Source organism: Bos grunniens, chromosome 1 (genome assembly GCF_055505025.1).
Source record: "Bos grunniens cultivar Pamir isolate PY7600 chromosome 1, Bosgru_T2T1.0, whole genome shotgun sequence".
Lineage (NCBI taxonomy): Eukaryota > Metazoa > Chordata > Mammalia > Artiodactyla > Bovidae > Bos > Bos grunniens.
This window is the reverse complement of record NC_141165.1, coordinates 35,118,404-35,142,304: the sequence shown is the minus strand read 5'-3', so window position 1 is coordinate 35,142,304 and position 23,901 is coordinate 35,118,404. Positions and strand designations below refer to the sequence as shown.

The window sequence follows — 23,901 nt, the reverse complement described above, 5'->3', positions numbered from 1 at the left end:
ATTCACTGAGCTTCCAGGGCTCCCCCTTGTTCATCAGACAGATTTCCTGCCAGATTGAAAAGTAATCTGGAAAGTTTCTTCATTTTCTTTCCTTTTCATTTCAGTCTGAATAAAGAGAAATAAGATGTGAGAAATACTTTCTGTGGCTTCCCTCACCAATCGCCAACTTCCTTGGATTAGTGTCTTCTTTTGAAATGTTAAAATTGAGAATGACATTTTATGGGGTGGATAACATTAAAGAATTATGACCTGATCTAGGCATCAAGTTTTTTTCTGTCTAGCATCATGAGTGTAGCATTTAAAGAGTGATGCTATGTTATATTGTACAAGCTGTTGGTGACTTCCAGTGTTTATGACACTTCATAACCTGAGTTTTGCCCGGGGATAAAATGTTGATTTGATTTATAGGTCCTTGGTCAAGGAGAAGAATGGAGAGGTGGTGATGGAATTAATACAATCGGAGGGGGCCAAAAAGTGAGATTGATGAAAGAAGTCATGGAACATTATGCCAATCAGGAGGATCTGGTTGTCTTGTTTACTGAATGGTAAGAGAAACAACCCGTGGCTTTTTTTTTTTTTTTTGTCAATTGTTGCCATCCTTTTGGAAGACACTTTTTTTGTTGTTTTTAATTTAAAATTAAAAAAAAAAAATGTTTGGCTGTGTTAGGTCTTAGTTGCAGCGCACAGATTCTTCATTGCAATGCATGGGCTTCTCTTTATTTGCAGTGCATGGGCTTACTTGCCCCGGGGCATGTGGGATCTTAGTCCTCTGATGAAGGATCTAATCCATGTCCCCTGTATTGGACGGTGGATGCTTAACCATCAGACTCTCAGTGAAGTCCCGAACATGTGGCTTTCTAAGTCTGTACTAAATTATTTTAAAAGAGTTGAAATTCACACTTGCAGAATATATATTGAATTATTTTATTCACAATGAATCATTGTTTTAAAAAGTAGATATTATTCATAATTATAAAACCATGGTCTGACATATTTAATTAACATGATCAAATTTGATGAGTTATCATAAATACCAATGGGAAGACAGGGTATAGGCTAAAATTTTTGTGAAATTCATGTCTTAACCCTGATTTGAGATAGAATAAAGATCATATTGAACCTTTATATTGAGAGAGTAACTCAGTGGGTTCTGGTTGTCCAGGAAGAAATATATCACATAAGGTATAAGTGAAAAATTAAAAAAAGAAACATGTTTAATAAGAAAGAAAAATCTTTCTAATATGTAAATATCTTTTCTTGTACTAAATGTGAAGTGTCTGCTGTGTTTCCTTATCTTCTTCTTAGGTATTTAATAATGTCAGGTTGTCATGAAGCAGTATTGGTAGACACCTTTTTTTCTACCATTTTCCCTACATTCTTTTTTATTTTTTGGTTATCATTTTAAATCTCCTTGCATTTTCCTCTTTAAGTTAGGGAAGTTTCTATATCTTTCCCTCAATTTGAAAGTCCAAAACCACAAATTATTACAGATGAAAGTAAGAACAGTGCTTTTTATATAAATTTTAAATAAAGGCAGAAATTTTGAATTGAAAATAGACATACTGGAGTTCTGGTGCCATCAACACTTACAAATTTTGAAAGGTTCATATATGTGCATCTTTAGAATTTCCCTATTGTCTCCCAGGAAAAAATAAAGTTCTGCTTATAGTTACTTATTCTTGCAACATGAGATTGATGGTTAGCTTGTGTACCAAGAAGTTTTCTACAAAATCTATTATATATATAATCTATTTTATATATAATCGATTATATATATAATCATATATATATATATATATATATATATATATATAACCCTTAGGAAAATGGAGCAGGATGTTCATACTAACCGTATTAAACATTGAGTATGTTTGGTTTAAAATTACCAGCCATTTTGGTCAGCTTGAATTTGCCACATGTACGTTTTGATTTGGACTTGAAGGCAAATTCTGCTTGTAAAAGTTACCACATATGAGCCAGTAGTGGTTTTGGGTTCCCAAACCTCTTTCTGCATTTTAGGAAGAACTCCTTTTCCTCACCCTTTGCTCCTTTATCAGACTACCCCTCCCATTTAAGGGAGCCCCCTATTTAAGATTTAAGCTTGGAAGAAACTGGTTTAGTAAGGGGCCAATTGGTTTCTGATAAGACAAGGGACACTGTGAGATATCTGAAGACTGCTTGAGGTTGCTTTTATTTATTTAGTTGATACTTTAAGACCCAGTATGACCAAAAGATAACAATAGCCTTTTAATGAAAGATCCAGTGTGTGTCAGGCACTATGTTTGGGATATATCAGTGAACTGAGGATAAAATTTCTTGACAACTGCCTCTGTGAAAAGAGCCAGCTAACTGAAATCACGCATGCCCATCTCCCCAAGTTCTAGTCAAAGAAGCAGCAGTAACATTTTCTCTTTCATGACTCACCATATCTGTCTTCCTGGAGAAACCTAGGGATGATGAGACAGTAACCAAGATAAGAAGGATGGACAATTGATACCACTTTAGAGCTCTTTTCATTTATTTTTTCCTTAAAAGACAGTACCCTTTAAAAAATATTGTGGGCAAGTGATCAGTACAGTTGAAATTGTGGGTAATCCAAGATCAGGGAGAAATGAATTTGACTCTAAATTATTTGAAAAAGGAAAACCATTTTACAATAGAATTGTTAATCTCCTAATTAACCTTACCTCCAGTTAAGGCTATAGTTCAGAATATACTCATTTTAGTAAATCAAACCAATTGCTACTTGTTATGTGAGTTTTTAAGGACAATTTAACTGTACTAATTAGTTTTATGGAAGTATAGGTCACTACTATATAAAAAAATACCAAGATTTATGTAGTTAATAGTTTAAATAGTCTTTAAGAAAATAGCTTTGTTGAGATATGATTTATATACCTTGACATATGCTCACTTTAAGTGAAAATTTCAATAATTTTTTTTAAATTTACAGAGTTGTGGAATTATTGTCACTGCTTGATTCTGGAACATTTGCCATATCTCAAAATGGTCCTTAGTGTTCATTGTGACAGGCTTCTGTGAATTAATTTGAAAGCAATCTTATAACATCACTTCCATGTGAATATGTATTCTAAACTGACTTTTGGATGAACATTTAAAATTAGAGACAGTGTTCATAAATATACTAAGTTAAGATTTACCATATTTAATTTAGATGTAAATAAATATTTAACAAGGGTTTGGGTTATTCTTAAAACAAAATGAACACTGAAGCTCTTTATATGAGAAAGTACCACAAACTTTTTTTTCAAGTTACTTCACCCTGCAGTGTGTGTGTGTGTGTGTTTTATTGCAATTAAGACGCTTTGTGAAATTGGCAATCTCCCCTTGATTTGAACAACTATCAGTATATATAATGGATTTGATGACTTTAACAGACTGGACAAAGTATGATGAGCTCTTTTGAAGTAGGCTCATAGAGATTTTAGGGAAAAATATTGTAACATGCAACTACCATTCTAGTTTTTAAAAAATTCAGTCTACCTTACTCCTACCATTATTTAGCAAGAGCTTATAAATTGCAAAGTCAATTCTTTTATCTTACCTCAAAGTCATAAAGTTAACTATCTTTAAGCAAATACTTCAATGAACCAAGGAGTTGCTATATACCAAAATCGTGGGGTAGATATTTTCAGAGAGGAAATAATCATTTTGGTGAGTCCAATAACCGCCACCAAATATGCCTTTTAAATATTTCATATATTGGGATTCTTTCTGTAAAAAGCACATCTGATTAATGACATTTACATTCAGTGCCACCACAAAATATAAATTTCAGCCCACATCACAATCTGATTAAGAAATGGTTTGTTGATGTTTGTTGGAATAAGAGAAAACAACACTTCAAAACATTGATTTTTTTTACTTTTAGTCAGCTTATGAGGCACTCACTTAATTGCTTATTGAGCTTTTCACCTTTCCAGTTTGCTTCAAATGCGGAACGACTATAGAATGGTCTATGTTGAGTTCTTCAGCAACTTCCTGTGTAGTTTAAGAGGATCAGCTTCAGTGATTCTCTCAATTGGTCGTTGTCATCTTCCAACGGCCTGACACTGAACTCCTTGTCTTCGAAGCTCTCATCTCCTTTGCAAAACTTCTTGAACCACCACTGCACTATACATTCAGTAGTGGTTCCTGGGCCAAATGCATTGTTTATGTTGTGAGTTGTCTTCATGCTTTTTGACCCATTTTAAACTCAAATAAGAAAATTACTTGAATTTGCTTTTCATCTCACATCATTTCCCTAGTCTAAAGTAAATATAAAATAAAAAGCAAGTAATAAGTCTTTTGCAAAAAAACTAAAGCTAGAAATGTGCATTCAAATGATGTATAATATAACCACATTTATTTAGAATGACCAACCTAGATAGCATATTAAAAAGCAGAGACATTACTTTGAGAACAAAGGTCCGTCTATTCAAGGCTATGGTTTTTCCTGTGGTCATGTATGGATGTGAGAGAGTTGGACTGTGAAGAAAGCTGAGTGCTGAAGAATTGATGCTTTTGAACTGTGGTGTTGGAGAAGACTCTTGAGAGTCCCTTGGACTGCAAGGAGATCCAACCAGTCCATTCTGAAGGAGATCAGCCCTGGGATTTCTTTGGAAGGAATGATGCTAAAGCTGAAACTCCAGTCCTTTGGCCACCTCATGTGAAGAGTTGACTCATTGGAAAAGACTCTGATGCTGGGAGGGATTGGGGTCAGGAGGAGAAGGGGACGACAGAGGATGAGATGGCTGGATGGCATCACTGACTCAATGGACGTGAGTCTGAGTGAACTCCGGGAGTTGGTGATGGACAGGGAGGCCTGGCGTGCTGCGATTTATGGGGTCACAAAGAGTCAGATATGACTGAGCGACTGAAATGAACTGAACTGAAGAGTGAATTGCATTAAAAGATGGAGAAGCATTTTTCAAGAGGCAGAAGTATTATGGATGCTTTAAAATTATTTGTGAAGATTTTTTTTTCTTCATTTGAAGAAATTAAATGACTTATAAGGGCAGGAAAGCATCCAAACTTTCTAAATTTCAAAGATAGAAATTATTTTAAAAATTGATTGTTGGTTAGAAACTGTGAAAATGCTGCTGCTGCTTTTGATCTTTCATGTATTGACCAATGTTTGTTTCTTTTAGCTTCTAATTAAATATTAGAAAAAGTGACATCAGTGAGCAGATTTTTCACTTGGCATTCAGAACACATCTTGAGCAAAAACTTTGACCCAGGTACTGAACTTAACACTATAGAAAAAGAGATACACAAAGATGCCACCCTCAAGGATCTCATATTGTACTAGTTCTTCAGACAAAACTGAACCGACCTAATTTAGAAGAAAAATTTATCTTCGTGGTCAAACATTGGCATAATCTCTTTAGAATCATTTACTTTTAGAAAATTGGGAAAGATTATGTTTTTATTGTATCAGTTTGCTAACTGTTTGTGAACATAGTTTTTATGATTTTGTCATTGTTATAAGAAATATAATTTGTATTTATTAAAATTCTATAGGTGACCAGATCCTATCTTATTTTAGTCTATGAAATAACCATGTTGTACCTTTCATAATTTAAGCTACATCACCAATATGCCTACATTTTATATTGCCTTACATAGTTTATTGGAGAGGGAAATTGCAACCCACTCCAGTATTCTTGCCTGGAGAATCCTGTGGACAGAGGAGCCTGGTGGGCTGCAGTCCATGGGGTCACAAAGAGTTGGACACGCACACACTAGTAAAGTAATGCTCAAAATTCTCCAAGCCAGGCTTCAGCAATACATGAACTGTGAACTTGCAGATGTTCAAGCTGGTTTTAGAAAAGGCAGAGGAACCAGAGATCAAATTGCCAACATCTGCTGGATCATGGAAAAAGCAAGAGAGTTCCAGAAAAACATCTATTTCTGCTTTATTGACTATGCCAAAACCTTTGACTGTGTGGATCACAATAAACTGTGGAAAATTCTTCAAGAGATGGGAATATCAGACCCTGACCTGCCTTTTGAGAAACCTATATGCAGGTCAGGAAGCAACAGTTAGAACTGGACATGGAACAACAGACTGGTTCCAAATATAAAAAGGAGTCCATCGAGGCTGTATATTGTCACCCTGCTTATTTAACTTATATGCAGAGTACATCATGAGAAACGCTGGGCTGGAAGAACCACAAGCTGGAATCAAGATTGCCGGGAGAAATATCAATAACCTCAGATATGCAGATGACACCATCCTTATGGCAGAAAGTGAGGAGGAACTCAAAAGCCTCTTGATGAAAGTGAAACAGGAGAGTGAAAAAGTTGGTTTAAAGCTCAACATTCAGAAAAACTAAGATCATGGCATCTGGTGGGAAATAGATGGGGAAACAGTGGAAACAGTGTCAGACTTTATTTTTGGGGGTTCCAAAATCACTGCAGATGGTGATTACAGCCATGAATTTAAAAGACACTCCTTGGAAGGAAAGTTATGACCAACCTAGAGAGCATATTCAAAAGCAGAGATATTACTTTGCCAACAAAGGTCCGTTTAGCTAAGGCTATGGTTTTTCCAGTGGTCATGTATGGATGTGAGAGTTGGACTGTGAAGAAAGCTGAGTGCCGAAGAACTGATGCTTTTGAACTGTGGTGTTGGAGAAGACTCTTGAGAGTCCCTTGGACTGCAAGGAGATCCAACCAGTCCATTCTAAAGATCAGTCCTGGGAGTTCTTTGGAAGGAATGATGCTGAAGCTGAAACTCCAATACTTTGGCCACCTCATGCGAAGAGTTGACTCATTGGAAAAGACTCTGATGCTGGGAGGGATTGGGGGCAGGAGGAGAAGGGGACGACAGAGGATGAGATGGCTGGATGGCATAACCGACTCGATGGACGTGAGTCTGAGTGAACTCCGGGAGTTGGTGATGGACAGGGAGGCCTGACGTGCTGCAATTCATAGGATCACAAAGAGTCGGACCCAACTGAGTGACTGAACTGAACTGAACTGAGCAGCTAACTAATACACATAGTTTATACAGAAGACAGAGTAAAATTTTTCTGAAGGCAAAGCTTTTTAAGATTGATGGCTGTAATTTTAACTAATTATGGCAGATTTATTTGATAGACTTCTTCTTGGCAATGAGGACAGTTTAGGTTTGCAGACATAAAGAACCTAGTCATTAGCAATGGACAATATTTCATTAAATTAGTATGAAGGAAAGCCAAATACATCAGAGTTTTCAGTTTCTACATGGCTTTTTAATTTTTTTGCTTGTTTTTGAAGGAAAGGTTAAAATCTTTAGCTGTCACTTAAACATATTGCATTGCCTTCAGCCTCATCCATGATGTGAAATATGATTAGGAATTACATGGGAAATCAATGACTTTTAAAAAAAATTGTCCAAATATTCTTATTAGTGTTTACTGAGTGTATTAGTGGGTATGTTGGAGTAAGGAAGAACCAGACTGTGTACAAAAAAAGGATTGGTTGTTTGTATATAGCTTGATAAATGGTACTAATTTGTCTACTTTTTGTGTGTAGACATAAACCAGATTTTCCCCAAACCAGATTATCTACAAACCAGATTACCTACTCCTTGAATCTTTTTATTTTGAGTAAATATGTATTATTAAGCATCTGTTATTATGTAAAATATGGTGCTAGTTGCCATGGCTGGATTGGTGGTGGGGCAGGGGTTGACTGGGACAGAAATCTTGCCCTCTGGAAAGGCTTTTCTATCCATAGATTTGTATGCGTTTTCTGGCACAGCTACATAATAATACTAATATTACATAATAATAATGTAATATTACATAATAATAATGTAATATTACATAATAATATGTATATATTATTGTAAATAGTATATTGTATATAATATGTAGTAATATTATATAATAATGCTACATAATAATAATAATATTATAGGTACATAATAATAAATGCTGGGGATTGAAAAAGCTTCTTGCTTTCTTCACGGATTCAGTGAATACTTAGTTGTGTGTGCACGTGTGTGTGTGCTGTCATTTCAGTTGTGTCTGATTGTGTAACCCTATGGACTGTAGCCTGCCAGGCTACTCTGTTCATGGGATTCACCAGGCAAAAATGCTGGAGTAGGTTGCCATCCTTCCTTCAGGGGATCTTCCTGACCCAAGGATAAAACCCGAGTCTCATGTCTCCTGTGTTGGTAGGCAGGTTCTTTGCCATACTTACTGTGCACTAAATATGTATTAGATTTGAAAGTTCTAATGTTGCAGAGATGAATTTAACTGTCATTTACAATTAGAGGAAGATTTTCATTTAAGCATTTGTTTTACAAGTAAAGAGACTGATGCAGAGGCACCAAGTGATGATGACTCATGGTCCCACAGATAGCTAGCAGCTTGAGCAGCTTGAGGTCTTGCCACAGTGTCTCCTTGGCTGCCCTGTCTGCTAGGAGCTACCTCAGGACTTGGCTACTCTCAGGAAAGTGTCTGGAGAAAATGACTCTCCACCTGGGCAGTGTCCTCATTTGACTGCTACCTCATCCCAGCCTCAGTAGGAGTATTATATTCAGAAAATGAAATTATATACCATTAAAAAAATCCTTCCAGTAATTGTTTTTAAAATAGTCCCTACTTTGTCCAAGTTTATTCCTTCCCCTTCCTTCAAAATTCCTATGATAAATTTAATCATTTCTCTTGTGATTATTTTGTAATTTATTCTGCAAGTTCAACCGAGTAGACATTTTCAACTGCTTTATGAAAATGAGGGGGGAGTGGTTCTATAGTATTGTTTTTAGCATCAATTATCTGTGAAAAATATAGATATGTTTTTAAGATGAAGACATGATTAAAGAGAGAATTATCAGGTGTATTGCTTCTTGCATGCTTCATTAGACTTTAAGCTTTTAAAAACCAGCTGCTAATAGTTTGGGTAATCATAACTTTTGGCTTAAATTTATATCAGTGATGATGAATAAAGTGTGGGTTGGGGAGAAACAAATAAATAAGATTAGGAAACACTTCTGTTGTTTTCCTCTCTGACTTAGGGGAATAATACACAGATGAATAAACTGGTGTATTTGGCATGTGAAGGAAGACAATGCAGTTTAGTATAAATAGTCACTGCTGGCATGAAGTTCAGTTCAGTTCAGTTGCTCTGTCGTGTCCGACTCTTTGCGACCCCCATGGACTGCAGCATGCCAGTCTTCCCTGTCCATGACAAGTAGAAAATGAAACATTCTGTGGAAAAAGAGAGGAAAAGAGTTGTGGGGATTAAGAGGATGGAAATGATCTTTTCCATTTATGCTGCTCACGTAGAGGTTTGTAGAGGAAGTGAGATTTGGATGAGGGTGAGTGGTTTGGATCCGATTGGGAAAAGATGTGCTAAGCTGCTGAAACATCATGATTAAAGACATGAAAGACAGATCAAATAATTCAGTGTGACTTCAGAACAGGCTATTTAGTAGAAAATTAATGTGAGTCTGATTCATTTAGACTTTATTTTACAGGCCAGGGTTTGGTAAGCTGTAGTCTGGCCCAGGCTCTTTTCTGTAAATACTTTTGTTGTAGCACAAGTGTGCTCAATTATTTACAAATTGCCTATGGCTGCGTTGTACCACAATGGTAGAGTTGAGTCATCCAGCAGAGACCATATTGCCCTCAAAGCCTGAGGAATTTTCGCTAAAAGGCTAGATAGTAAATATTTGCTGAGTCCCACTTTAGACCATAGTTCTGATCCAATCAAGGGACTGATCCAGTCAAGGGAATGGCACAGAAAGGTTTTCAGGAGAGTTTATCAGATGGTCCTTATTAGAGGGGATGGGTGATAGGGAGGCTTATAAGATTTTTGAATTAATCTAGTCCAGTGTCTTCTAGTGGGAGTGGAGAGGCTTTAAATTCTAAATAGATTAAGTAGATGGAATCAATGGGTTCTGGAGAAAGATTTGATGAGAGAGGCCATGGAAAGGGAAGAGGCAGGGCTGAATAAAGGATTTTCAGCTTGAGTGACTGTATGGTTGATGGTGCCACAGAAACAGGGAACGCTTGTAAAAGTTTCAATGACCTGTCTGAGATAGAACACTGACGTGTCTGGTAGAGGACTCAGTATGACCACATAAGGTGAAAACCTTATGGTTTTTGCAGGACCCAGGAATATTTACCACAGTGAACTGTGGAAAGTTTTATCTTATTCTTCACATTTAAATGTATCAAATTCCTATGAGCATTATTTTTATGACTGTTGTGGGCATTTTTTAAAAAGTTTGACCTTTTGGGTTGATATGACTAAAGTCATTTTAAGTAGAAAAACTTTCTTGCCCTTTGAAAAGTTTTAAATCGGTTCAAAAAAACTTTTCTAAAGTACTTCAACACAGAAATAGCAATGCTACTAGAATGGAATGAGAAAGTTCCAGCAACCTTAAATTTTTATTCAAAGTCAAATCCGTACTTGAATTACGTGAAGAGAATTTTTGCCTTTTACATTTTGATCTACAGTAATTGCTTTTAGTTTTGAAGGTAATGCCTACTTACAAAATTTTTAAATTATCAGAGTACAAGTAGCCCACAACTCCTCCATTTCAAGCTGTTGACTTCTGCTAATAGTTTGAGATGTACTGTGGAGATATTAAGCTCTTCACTGGTGTTACAAAGACAAAACAATCATTTGCCAACTGTACCTTTATTACTTCAAATACATGATTTTTGTTGTTGTTTCATTTCTAAGTTGTGTCTAACTCTTGAAACTCCATGGACTGTAGCCCTCCAGGCTCCTCCATCCATGGAATTTCCCAGGCAAGAATATTGAAGTGTGTTGCCATGGCCTCCTCTAGGGGATCTTGCCAACCCAGGGATAAAACCCCTGTTTCCTGCATTGGCAGGCAGAGTCTGTACCTTTGAGCTACCAGGAAAGTTTGAATACATGATGCTACCTGCAAAATATCTGAATCAGTTTGGTCCAAGTCTCCAATCTATGATTCTCTGACATAATGAGCTCTTTTTATCCATCTCTCCAGACAATTTATGGGGTCCTGTGCCTCAGAGGGTTTGGTTTATTTGCCTTACTCTCAGGGTTTAGTTACCCTGGTAACTGGTCTTATAAAGCTAGTATTATTTCCTAAATCTTCAGTATTTAAAAAAGAAAATTATATCGGCAACTAGTAGTCTTGAAGAAAATACCCCTGATAGAAAAGATAGGGTTATCCTACAAGGCAGAAATCTAAAGTGGTCATACTTATGAAATCAGCTATACTTATTTATAAGAAAAAGAGAAACTTGATATATTCATATAAATACTTTGTGAAGTCAGATTAATTCAGTTTTTTAAATAAACATTGAGGGGAGTTGGCTTGAGGTTTTAGTCAAAACAAATTTATTCTGATTTAAAATTTATCTTAAAATGTGTATTTGGCTAAAAAATAAAATTATTTAAAACTACAGACTTGTGTAAATTTAAAAGTAAGTTTTTGTCCTACCTCTCATTTTTCAGGTCCCTTTCCTATAGTAACAAAAATGTTAATTTTTTAAACTTTTTTGAAAGATTATTATGGTGTTAATTTTTAATTTTTTGTAGCAATATCTTGATGAGAAATAAGCACTACTTTCCCCATCATTTTATGCTTAAAGGAACAGAAGCATAAAGAGTTTGTTACTAACTTTCCTATGGTTACTCAGATGGCAAGTGATAGAGCTGGAATTGGAATTAGAAACCCATCTGTTAGACTTCAGATTGTGTGAACTGAATCACTTTATGATTATATTATTAACAGTATTAAAATTTTTCTACCCTTTGAGCTAAAAGAAAGAAAAAATTAAATGCCAAATATGTATATATATATATATATATGTATATGTATATATGTATATATATGTAGCTAGATAGATATGTTTTAATTTTAAAGTTATTTTTTTGTAACAAAAAGCAATGATAAAATTTAATTCTCTAGGACAAGCCCAGGGGCGGAGGAGCCTGATAGGCTGCTGTCCATGGGGTCACGAAGAGTAGGACGTGACTGAGCAACTTCTCTCACTCTTCACTTCCATACATTGGAGAAGGAAATGGCAACCCACTCCAGTGTTCTTGCCTGGAGAATCCCAGGGACGGGGGAGCTTGGTGGGCTGCCGTCTATGGGGTCACACAGAGTCGTACACGACTGAAGCGACTTAGCAGCCGGACAATTTAGAATGAAAAAAAAAATGGTGTAGCTCTCTGAATTCAACTTTACTTTTACTAATTTTTAAAAATTGCCTAATTTTTATTTACTAATTTTACTACTTTAGTTTCACATTAGCAACATTTTAATCTTTTTTTAAAAAAAAATAGATTCAGAAGTGGACTGTCTGGTGGGGGAGACTATGTCAAGGAATTTTTGCTTGTAAAGTCTGGTTCACCATGAAAGGGAAAGAGGAAACAGAGGGTAGGCAGCTTCCTTTTTAAAGCCCAGGACTTGGAGGTTGCATGAACATACCAATTCTACTCACATTTCACTGGAGTGGATTGCCATACCCTTCTCCAGGGAATCTCCCTGACCCAGAGATTAAACCCATGTCTCCTGTATCGCCTGCATTGGCAGACAGATTCTTTACCAGCTGATCCACAGGGAAAGCCCAAATTCATGTACAGAAAGTTATTGAATGTTGCCTGATACATACTACTATGTTAGCATATTAACAAACTCCTCAAGAGCAAGTCTGGCAAAGTGTGTGGAACAGCCTCCTTACTTCCCAGTTCAAATATCATAGCAGGGGCTTCTTTGGTGGTCCAGGGGTTACGACTCTGCACTTCCACTGCAGTGGGCGTGGGTTTGCTTCCTGGTGGGGGAACTAAGATCCTGCATGTAGCATGGTGTGGCCAAAAATAAAACCAGCAACGTCCCCAATCCTTCCTTGCTGGCACCCCCTTCCTGCCTCTGCACCACTCCAGGTATCACAGAAGTGCATTGGGACTATAGGCTATTAGAAAGACCTGGTGCTGAATTAAAGAGCATTTGTGTACTCTTCTTGTTTGCCACCTGCGATGGCAAGTCATGAAATTATCATCTTTGGAAATCGTTGGTTTTGTTAAAGAAAGATGCAGAAGAATTTGTGGTTGTAGCAAGAATAGAGAACTTATTGCAGAGAGAAAACAGGTAGTGTGTGTCACATTTCATATTATAAGTCATTGTGATTCTATGGATGAACTGTGGGTAATACAATCTTCAGAAAAATCAATGAAACTATAGATTTAATTTTTAACATTTTTAAATATATTGAGCTTTAAAAAGATACACATGTGTGTATGCATTTAGTTTAGGATTTCAGGCTAAATAGTGATTCAAATTTAAATTTATTTATATTGATGACATTTAGTAGGTGGAAACATTTTGTCACAGGTAATGACATCTGCGGAAATTATTATAGATGAGTACAAATTAGAAAGAAACATTAGGCAGTTACAATGGCAGCCTCTGTCAGTAATAGCACTTCTACTATGTTATACAACAAGTTACTGATTTTTAACTTTTCAACACTTTTGGAATTTTGATTTTGGAGAGTACATGATTATTGAAAAAATTAAGACTAATACTAAAAAAGCTGCTTTTATTTGGACTTTATTACCAGTGTAACATAAATACTAATAACTTAATACAATCCGTATAATTTAAGTTGAGGGAGAGTTGTTTGGTTTACTCTGCAAATAGTTGGAATTAATCTGATTTTGGATTCTAAATTTTGATTTTTATTAGAGAAAAATCATCTCTTGGTTTATATCTCTAAATTTTGACAACTGTATTTAAAACTTCTCCCCCCCCCTCCTCATCAAACAGCTTTAATGTTATATTTGCTGGTGGTCCAGAAGAAGTTCTAAAAAAGTTTCAAAAGTCAAACCACAAAGTGGTCTTTGCAGCTGATGGAATTCTGTGGCCAGATAAAAGACTAGCAGACAAGTATCCCATTGTGCACATTGGGAAACGCTACCTGAATTCAGGAGGTGAGTAAGATACTGGAAGAAAAATATAATGCGAGTCATGGATTAAAATATTGATGAAACCACCTTTTAAAAAAATATGTAACTATAGACATGTTTTAAATAACCATTATCTTCTTATTACTATGGAAAAATTATATCTGTTTAAATTCACAGTGTGTTTTATAGTTGACAAAACATTTTCTCATCTGTTATATCATATGATGCTCCTAAAAACATTAGTAATGTGTTATTACTAGTGTAAATGTTATTTATGTATAAATGTTATTATTTCTACATTATAAGTGAGAAAACTGTGTTTCCCTAATTTAAGTGACTTCTCCAATAGGCATTCAGTTATTAAAGGAAAAACTACAGGGATTCTGGTCTTCTGACTATAATTTCATTAAGAATTTGCTGGCTCTAGGTTAATGGGTTTAGTAAATTCCCTTACTTAGGAAAAAGTGCAAGCTACACTTGAGTAGCTTTAACAAATAGGCATTAACTTTATCTATATTTTAAACAAATGGCCTGGTGGCTCAGATGGTAGAGAATCTGCCTGCCAATGCAGGAGATCCAGGTTTGATCCCTGGGTCAGGAAGATCCTCTGGAGAAGGGCATGGCAACCCACTCCAGTATTCTTGCCTGGAGAATTCCATGGACAGAAGAGCCTGGTGGGCTATAGTCCACAGGGTTGCAAAGAGTCAGACACGACTGAGTGACTAATAGTTTGGCTTTCTTTCACTTTTATTTTCTTATTTTAAATATACCGGAGTAAATGATTTGTCTTGAAATCATCCCTAGTCAAAAAGATTCAACATTGATTGCCTGGGTGAACTTAAAGTATTGCCTTAGCTATACCACTATGAATTAAGAAATAAATGATCAAATTTCCCCCTTCCATCAAAAAATAAAATGAAGTTTGACTTTAGATATTATTTTATTTCTTTAGACTGAGATTAATATAAAAATATGGCCAGAAAACGTGGATATAGGACAGGTAACTTGTCAGAGAAACAATGCTGGGTGGAAATTGCAAGCCACACTGGAAAGACAGATTTTATTGTGAATTACATAAAATAACCGATTATATTCAGGCCAGTTCAAATAAGTGCTGTTTGAGATAGCAGATCTGGGTTCTAGACTTCACTCAGTTACTTTTGTATATGAAACTTTGGACAAGTAACTTAGTTACAGCTCTATTCACCTGCATTTTCTTTTAGAAACCCATTTCCATGGTGATTCTTTGGAACTCCATCAGCCCATATAAATTTGCTCTTCTGAAACCTTAAATCTTAGTGTGTACTGCCAAGTTTCAGCTCCCTTTTTTTCTCTTCAATACATTTTTCGTTCACGGTTTTGGGGATCTCCTGACCATTTTCTTTTTCTCCTAATTTATCTACCATCTTTGGGTTTTACTTCAAGTCCGAACCTAGGAGGGTTTCTCATATTGGTCACATTGTCCTCTTAGATTTACAGTAAAGATGGCTGCCTGCTCTTGACTTCTCTGTCTGGGCAATTTTAAATGAGAATGAGAGCTCCATCTGCTCCCAACTGTCAGACCCTCAGTGACACATGGCTTATCTTTTACCCTAAGTCCTAGATAGATTAAAAGCCACTTAGCTATGGAATTCTGGGATGAGTTTTACTTTGTATTTATTAGTTTTTCTAAACATGACAGGATTAGTGAAACATAACATATGTAAAATCTAGATAGTGAAATATTTACTCAAAAATCTAAATTTCAAACAGAGGCATAGTACTTTGGAAGCAGCAAAACTAGTGAGTGCCTTTGTGAGCAAGTTTAATTAAGGAGAATGTGTTTGTAAGTGAGAAAGTGATCGTGAAAAATGAAAGTGTTAAGTCTCTCAGTCATGTTCTGCTGCTGCTGCTGCTAAGTCACTTCAGTTGTGCCAGACTCTGTACGACCTCAGAGATGGCAGCCCACAGGCCCCTCTGTCCATGGGATTCTCCAGGCAAGAATACTGGAGTGGGTTTCCATTACCGGCTCCAGGAGATCTTCCTGACTCAGGGATCGAACCCAGGTATCCTGCGTTGCAGGCAAATTCTTTATGATCTGAGCCACCAGGGAAGCCCAAAAGTGATCAGACAGGGTATCAGAACATCAGCCTTATTCTTTCTGTAGTCAGAATAATTAAAGAAATGCTGGAAAATCTAAGTATGTTCAATAAAAGTTTATGTAAATTTATGAATGATATAGAGAGTTATTTAAGAGACATGAGTTTTGTTTGTGTGTACTTCATTTAGTTAAGAAAATCATGGAGAATAAACATGTTTCCTTAAGAGGAAAATGGTGGAATATTAGAAACTTTAGTCTTCTGAAATAATATGGCAGTTTAATAGAAAAATGTAAACCATAAACTACGTATCACATGCTATGAAAATAAATGTAATTCCTTCTCATTTTAAAGGACATTTGTAATTTATAAAAGGATAAGGAAACATAATTTTTGAAAAACAGTAATATAAACCATTGCAAAATGTCATATGTTGCTGCTTAGACATGTCTTTTTTATCACAGAAGATTGGTTTTAAGAGTTAAAAAATATATATTTTTCAGTGTTTTAGGATTTTTCTAATTTGGAAAAAATGAGGAAAAAATGAGCCACCAGTGATTGATTTAGTCATGTTTTCATTTTGTCTTGTTTTCTCTAGTTAACAATAATAGTCCTGCCTATTTCTTTTAATTCTTTTATTACTATGAGGACATTTTAATTTTGAGGATAATAAGTTAGGTTTCTTTTCAATTCTCAGGAGTAAAATTGCTCCTTGTTAAAAAGTATTGCATATCAATGAAACATAGCATTTGGCTGCATTTCTGAAATTCAGAGGAAGACTCAAACACAGGGAAAAATGATCCGGTTGTCTTTGTCTTTTATAGACAACTGTTGTTGGCATATTGAATGCTTGTGCTCTAAGGCCAAGGTAAAAAAATCCAATTTTAGACTTCCTTTTTCCAGACCATGACAAAACCTAGCCAGAAAATGGTTTAGCAGACATAGTAATGACTAGCTCAGTGAAGGAAAAATTCCCAAAATGTCCTAGATATAAAATTTCTTTGGGATGTTTGCAGTCAGTGACAAATCCAACATTCTTTTGATTGTGTTAGCATCTCTGGCACTGACATTAAAACCACTGTAGTATTTTTTTTTTTTCCCCAGAAACAGTGAATCTTTTACACAGGATCTAAGAACAGCATTTCAGAAGAAAGAAAATTCTTCTGATTCTGATTTTTTCCTAGTAACTCTTTTTTTCCCTAACATGTGTTTGAAAACATTAGTTCCCTCTCTTGTATCAATTAATATGGGGAGATGAGTTGAATGGATGGGTTGTAGTAGCATGGAAACATATACACTACCATATGTAAAATAGATAGCTGGTGAGAATTTGCTGTATGACTCAGGGAACTCAAACCATGGCTCTGTGACAACCTAGAGGGGTTGAATGGAGTGGGAGGTGGGAGGGAAGTTCAAGAGGGAGGGGACCTATGTATACCTATGGCTGATTCATGTTGATGTATGGAAGAAACCAATACAATATTGTAAAACAGTTGTCCTTTAATTAAAAATAAATGAATTAAAAAATTAATTTGGGGAATGTGTTTATTCAAAGAGAGTCTTTTATTTGTACTTGATAGTAAAAACTTTTTTCTGTTTGAATTTATATATGAAACAAAGGACACTCAATAACTCATACTTCTCTCATGGTGAGCTGTGAAATTCTAAACTATGGATTAGGACTAATAGCTTCACAAATCTATGCAACTGGTCTATGAAATTAACACAGACATGAATATTGCTCTTTGAATTCTAAATCCTCTATTCATTCTCTTTTCTATTGCAGGATTTATTGGTTATGCTCCTTATATCAACCGTATAGTTCAGCAGTGGAATCTCCAGGATAATGATGATGATCAGTTATTTTACACTAAAATTTACATTGATCCACTGAAGAGGGTAGGTAATAGCTCTTACTTTCAATGTAATGTCTGGGTTCAAGTGGCTACTGGCACTCCAGTCATTGCATCCATATTCTGGGCAATTTTACAGGCAGAGTAATAAATATGGGGCCATCTCAGTTGTGTCAACTCTAAGGAGAGCCTATCTGGAAGTCTAACAAAATGCTTTCTTATACTTTTCTTTGATCAGAACATATTTATTTGGCTACATATAATATGGAAAGGGTTCCCTGGTGGCTCAGTCAGTAAAGAATCTGCCTGCAATGCAGGAAACCGAGGTTAGATCCCTGAGTCAGGAAGATCCCTGGAGAAGGAAATGGCAACCCACTCAAATATTCTTGCCTGGGAAATCCCATGGACAGAGGAGCCTAGTGGGCTACAGGCCATGGGGTCGCCAGTGTCAGACATGACTTAGCAACTAAACCACATACACACCATATCACAAAATACAGAGGAGTTTTGTTCTTTATTTCAAGCACATGTGTTCTACTAAAATCTGAATTCTCTTATTAAGAGGAAGAATGTTGGGAACAAGAGCACCTTGCCTTAAACCCTAAGGACAATATTCCTGAGATTGATTTAAATGGAACTTTGGAGAAAACTAAAAACAAAGTTCTTTAATTTGATAGATACTATTTTCAGTATAATTACCTAATATAAGTTAATATTCCATAAGTTTATTTTGTATAATCAATACAGTTCTAAAATTTATTCAGTTGTGTGTTTCAGGGTACTGTCACTAGGAAACAAGTGTTTTTTTTTTTTTTTTAAGTATATTTTAGAGTGAGTTTGCACTGTGTCTGCTTTTGTATTTTTGATAAATACTATCTAAATATTTTCATTAGATACTTCTTAAGAAACTTTATTCTTAATTTTTTTTTTTTTTTTACTGTCTCTTATGTGACTGACACAACCAGCCTGAGGACTTGATCTCTCATTTGAGAGGCGAAACCTACTCTTGGCATGAATGTTAGCCCTTGCAGCTTGATGCCTGTCTTTCTGAGTGTAATTCCACAGTGAAAGTGCTCTGAGTGTTATTTAATTGTTTTTGCTTTAGGATGCTTCCTCTGAAATCTCACTGCTGGGTCTGTAGTATTTTTAGTTGTGTAAATACTATTTATGTTTTCTATAGGCATAAGATTTAATGCGGTTAACATGTGTCTTAGTCTGCTTGGTTTGCCATAACAAAATATCATAGACTGGGTGGCTTAAATAACAGAAATTGTTTTCGCAGAGTTCTGGAGGCTAGAAGTCTGATATCAGGGTGCCAGAATAGTTGGATTCTGGGGAGAACTCTCTTCCTGCCTTGTAGATGTCAGCCACCTTCTTGCTGCATTCCACATGGTGGAGAGAGAGATAAGAGATAGAGAGTGAAGTTTGGGGCTTGAACATATGAATTTTCAGAGAAAACAAACATTCCATCTGTAATAGCGTGCAAAGACAATTCTAGGAATATTATATCAGAGCAATGTAGCTGAAAAATTGGTCCATTGAGAATAAGGTTGTAAAGTAGATTAATGTTTATGATTACGTTGTCTTCCAGGGAGCAAGTGTCTTAATTTCATGGCTGCAATCACCATCTGTAGTGATTTTGGAGCCAAAGAAAATAAAATCTGCCACTGTTTCCAATTTTTCCCCATCTATTTGCCATGAATTGATGGGACTGGATGCCAAGATCTTAGTTTTTAAATGTTAAGATTTAAGCCAGCCTTTTCTCATTCTTCTTTCACCATCAAGAAGCTCTTTAGTTCCTCTTCACTTTCTGCCATTAGATTGGTATCATCTGCATAGCTGAGGTTGTTGATATTTCTCTCAGCAATCTTGATTCCAGCTTGTGATTCATCCAACCAGGCATTTTACATGATGTGCTCTGCATATAAGTTAAAAAGCAGGGTGATAATATACAGCCTTGATGACCTCCTTTCCCAATTTGGAACCAGTCTGTTGTTCCATGTCTGGTTCTAACTGTTGCTTTTTAACCTGCATACAGGTTTCTTGGGAGACAGGTAAGGTGGTCTTGTATTCCATCTCTTTTAAGAATATTCCACAGTTTGTTGTGATCCAAATAGTCAAAGGCTTTAGTGTAGTCAATGAAGCAGAAGTAAATGTTTTTCAGGAATCCCTTTGCTTTATATTTGATCCAATAGATGTTGGCAGTTTGATTTCTGGTTCCTCTGCCTTTTCTAAATCCAGCTTGTACATCTGGAAGTTCTCGGTTCACATAACGAATACTAGCTTGAAGGATTTTGATCATGTGAAATGAGCTAGCATGTGAAATAAGCACAATTGTCCAATAGTTTGAACATTCTTTGGCATTGGCTGTCTTTAGAATTGGAATGAAAACTGACCTTTTCTAGTCCTGCAGTCACTGCTGAGTTTTCTAGATTTGCAGACATATCGAGTGCAGCACATTAACAGAATCATCCTTTAGGATTTTAAATAGCTCAACTGGGATTCCACCACCTCCGCTAGCTTTGTTCATAGTAATGCTTCCTAAGGCCTACTTGACTTCACTTTCCAGGATGTCTGGCTCTAGGTGAGTGACCACACTATCATTTTTATCCACATCATTAAGACCTTTTTTGTGTGGTTCTTCTGTGTATTCTTGCTACTTCTTAATATCTTCTGCTTCGATTAGGTCCTCACCATTTCTATCCTTTATTGTGCCCGTCTTTGCATAAACTGTTGCCTTAGCATCTCCAGTTTTCTTGAAGAGATCTCTAGTCTTTCCTATTCTATTGTTTTCTTATTTCTTTGCATTGTTTACTTAAGAAGGCTTTCTTATCTCTCCTCGCTATTCTCTGTAACTCTGCATTCAGTTGGGTATATCTTTCCCTTTCTCCTTTGCCTTTTGCTTCTCTTCTTATAAACCTGTTTTAGAGTCAGGCAGATGATACTGCATAATAATAATACCCAATCTTAATAGCTTAATATAACACATAACATGGATCTTTCTGAAGAAGTTTATTGGACTAATTTGTGTTTTGGATCTTCATATTCCCCCAAAGAGCAAACTATATCAACATGAGTGTTGTTTGCTGTTTCTTTTGTCATTTTAAATATTTTTTTTCCATTCTTATTTTTAGGAAGCTATTAACATCACATTGGATCACAAATGTAAAATTTTCCAGACCTTAAATGGAGCTGTAGGTATGCTTCTTAAATAGCGGGTTACTCATGTGTGCAAATGAACACCAGTGTTGTAAACTGTTTATCCTTTTTTATATTCATTTTGGAGCTATGACTAAGGTTGACATGTAGGTATTGCAACTATTAAGCAAAATATTGGAGTTAAGCTAAGCCTGATATAAATACATTCAGTTAAAATCTTTTCCTACGAATAGTACAGAAAGATAAACTTCTGCCCTTAGGTAACTTAAACTTTAGTGATTTACCACTGGGGACTCTAGATATAGTTTTAAATTAATTATATTTTGTTATATCAGTTTTCAGTATCAGCTTTTAATATTATGAATTACTCAGCAGTATTACATTATTTTAATCTAGGTTAAAGGTAACTGGTAATAAGACATGTACTGTGGAGTGTGGTGTATGTGTGTATGCATGCCTGTATATGTTTTCCTTGTAGACATGTATTTAGATAAAAATACATGAATACATTAAATTTAATTAATTGATACATTAAATTTAATTAATTGATACATTAAAAAATACATTGGTACATTAATGCATTAATACCTCACAAATTAAAAATATATTGCAATTCAATATACTTCTTTAAGGCAGTTCATAAATTAAAAGATTCTTAGAGTAGAAGTGCTCTGGATTTAGTTCAGAGTGCTCTGGAAATATGAGGAAAGGAGCTTGAATACAAAAAAAATGTTTCTGCTCCTTGTTTCAGCTCCTTGTGCTGACTTGTGTATTCCTGGAATTAGCATTAGGCCTGATATTCAAGAACTGGAAGTACTATCAATGATGCCAGTTGTAGAAACCTAGCTTATGCCTGGCAGTTTTCTACTTGCTAGACATATATTGTTATCTTCATAATAGCCTAGAAAAGCAGGCAAGAATCCCATTTTACAGATGAATAAATTGAGACAATAATTTAATTCATTTGGGATTACATCACTTTCAAAAGACAGAGACAGTATTGTGAAGATGCTTTCTTTCAACCAAGACCTCTCCGTGTCTTAGCAGCTCAGTTTGCCAGCACCAGGTTGGAGAAGGTTAGGTGCTTAGAACCTGCATCTGTGTCAGTGTTGTCCTTCATTTTGGATATCTGCTGACTTGAAGCAGGCAAAGTTTCTAAAAGTGTGGCACATGGAATAGCATGCCTGAGAAATTTTATAACAAACTAAAATGTATAGATAGATGTGTACGTGTATATGTGTATATGAACACATACATACACATTTTAAATGACTAAAATCTGTCTTTTTTAAAATCCAGATGAAGTTGTTTTGAAATTTGAAAATGGCAAAGCCAGAGCTAAAAATGTATTTTATGAAACATTACCAGTGATGATTAATGGAAATGGACCTACCAAGGTGAGTCACAGTGGAGACCTTTCTCTGTTTCTTTATTTCTTGAGGATAGATTACAGAGAAGTATATATTGATAGAATGACTTCCCCTCCTTCCCCTTTTCCCCCTTCTTCCCCTCTCCCTCCTTCTCTTCCTTCCTCCCCTCTCCCTCCTTCCCTTCCTTCCTCCCCTCCCCCTATTTCCTTCTCTCCCACCTTTTCCTCCCCCTCTTCCTCCTTTAATATCTTTAAGAGGCTTGATAAATAACAAGGTTCTACTGTATAGACAGGGATATTCAATACCCTATGATAAATCATAATGGAAAGAATATTAAAAAAAATAATGTCTATTCATGTTTAACTGAGTTACCTTGCTGTACAGCAGAGGTTGCCACAACGTATTTTGGTGCCAACAATCTACTAGTTTCATTCCTTTATGTACTGTATGATCTGATTTCATTCAGATTAATCAAACTGATGATTTTTTCCTCAGAAGATTGATAGCTTTCTATTCTATTTGTAACACATTTCAGTTTAGTGTTTAATGGAACAGCTTACTTGAGAGTGAACCACATTCCCTCAATACAGAGTATCCTTTCTGAATAAATGTTGAAGTTTATAAGGGTTCATTTTTTTCACTTGAGTCACTACTGTCAAAGTTAACAGCTCTATTAACACTGGGATGTAACTGTGTATCCAGAAAGATTCCTCTTGAATTTATGATGGGCCTGGAAAATCCTATGGATGGAGGAGCCTGGTAGGCTGCAGTTATGGGATCTCTAAGAGTTAGACACAACTAAGCGACTTCACTTTCACTTTTCACTTTCATGCATTGGAGAAGGAAATGGCAGCCCACTCCAATGTTCTTGCCTGGAGAATCCCAGGGACGGGGGAGCCTGGTGGGCTGCCGTCTATGGGGTCGCACAGAGTCGGACACAACTTAAGTGACTTAGCAATAGTTGAAAGACATAATTTTTCTAATGAAATTTTATATGTTTTTCAAATATATATAATTGATTGTGCTGAAAGTGTTCCTGACTGAAAAATCTGTAATGAGTATTACAGAAATTTGTATTTCTGGTATCCAGTTAAAATGGAAATATGAATTGTTTTGTATATACCTACATATATGTATTATATATATACACATACACATATATACATACACATACATCTATATACACACACATATACACACATATGGTTAGTGATATCGTGCTTAAAACAATGTTCTGGGATACCAAGATGATGCCTGGATTACCCATAAGTACATAGAAAAGAGATTATTAGATAAATTTGCATTGTGGGAAGAGAGATGGGAGATGAGGTCTGCTATTTCAGAGGAGTGAGAAGCTTGAATTCCAATAAAAGCTATATGCATGGGAAGACAGTCAAGGAAAAGCCCACATTGGCAGCTTTTCCACCATAAAAATGGAGAAAGTAGATTACCCTTCTCTAGTTACTTTCCACCTTGCTTTTCAGCACATTCCAGCCCTCCTACAGAACCTTGGCTGTGCACTCCTTTTTCTGTCTG

General features: G+C 35.8%; 1 protein-coding gene across 3 annotated transcripts in view; it reads left to right on the top strand.

Moving 5' to 3' along the window:
- The window catches only part of PLOD2 (procollagen-lysine,2-oxoglutarate 5-dioxygenase 2), a 121,315-nt gene that overhangs the window by 56,590 nt on the left and 40,824 nt on the right, over nucleotides 1-23,901 (top strand). For all 3 annotated transcript variants that reach the window (XR_015132561.1, XM_086316739.1, XM_086316737.1), the window contains exons 3-7: nucleotides 409-545; nucleotides 13,766-13,929; nucleotides 17,770-17,882; nucleotides 20,971-21,034; nucleotides 22,295-22,392. Coding sequence is in view for 2 of the 3 variants with exons in the window: in XM_086316739.1 (XP_086172865.1) it covers nucleotides 409-545; nucleotides 13,766-13,929; nucleotides 17,770-17,882; nucleotides 20,971-21,034; nucleotides 22,295-22,392 (576 nt within the window). In the remaining variant the exon portion in view is untranslated. The remainder of the gene's footprint in view (nucleotides 1-408; nucleotides 546-13,765; nucleotides 13,930-17,769; nucleotides 17,883-20,970; nucleotides 21,035-22,294; nucleotides 22,393-23,901) is intronic.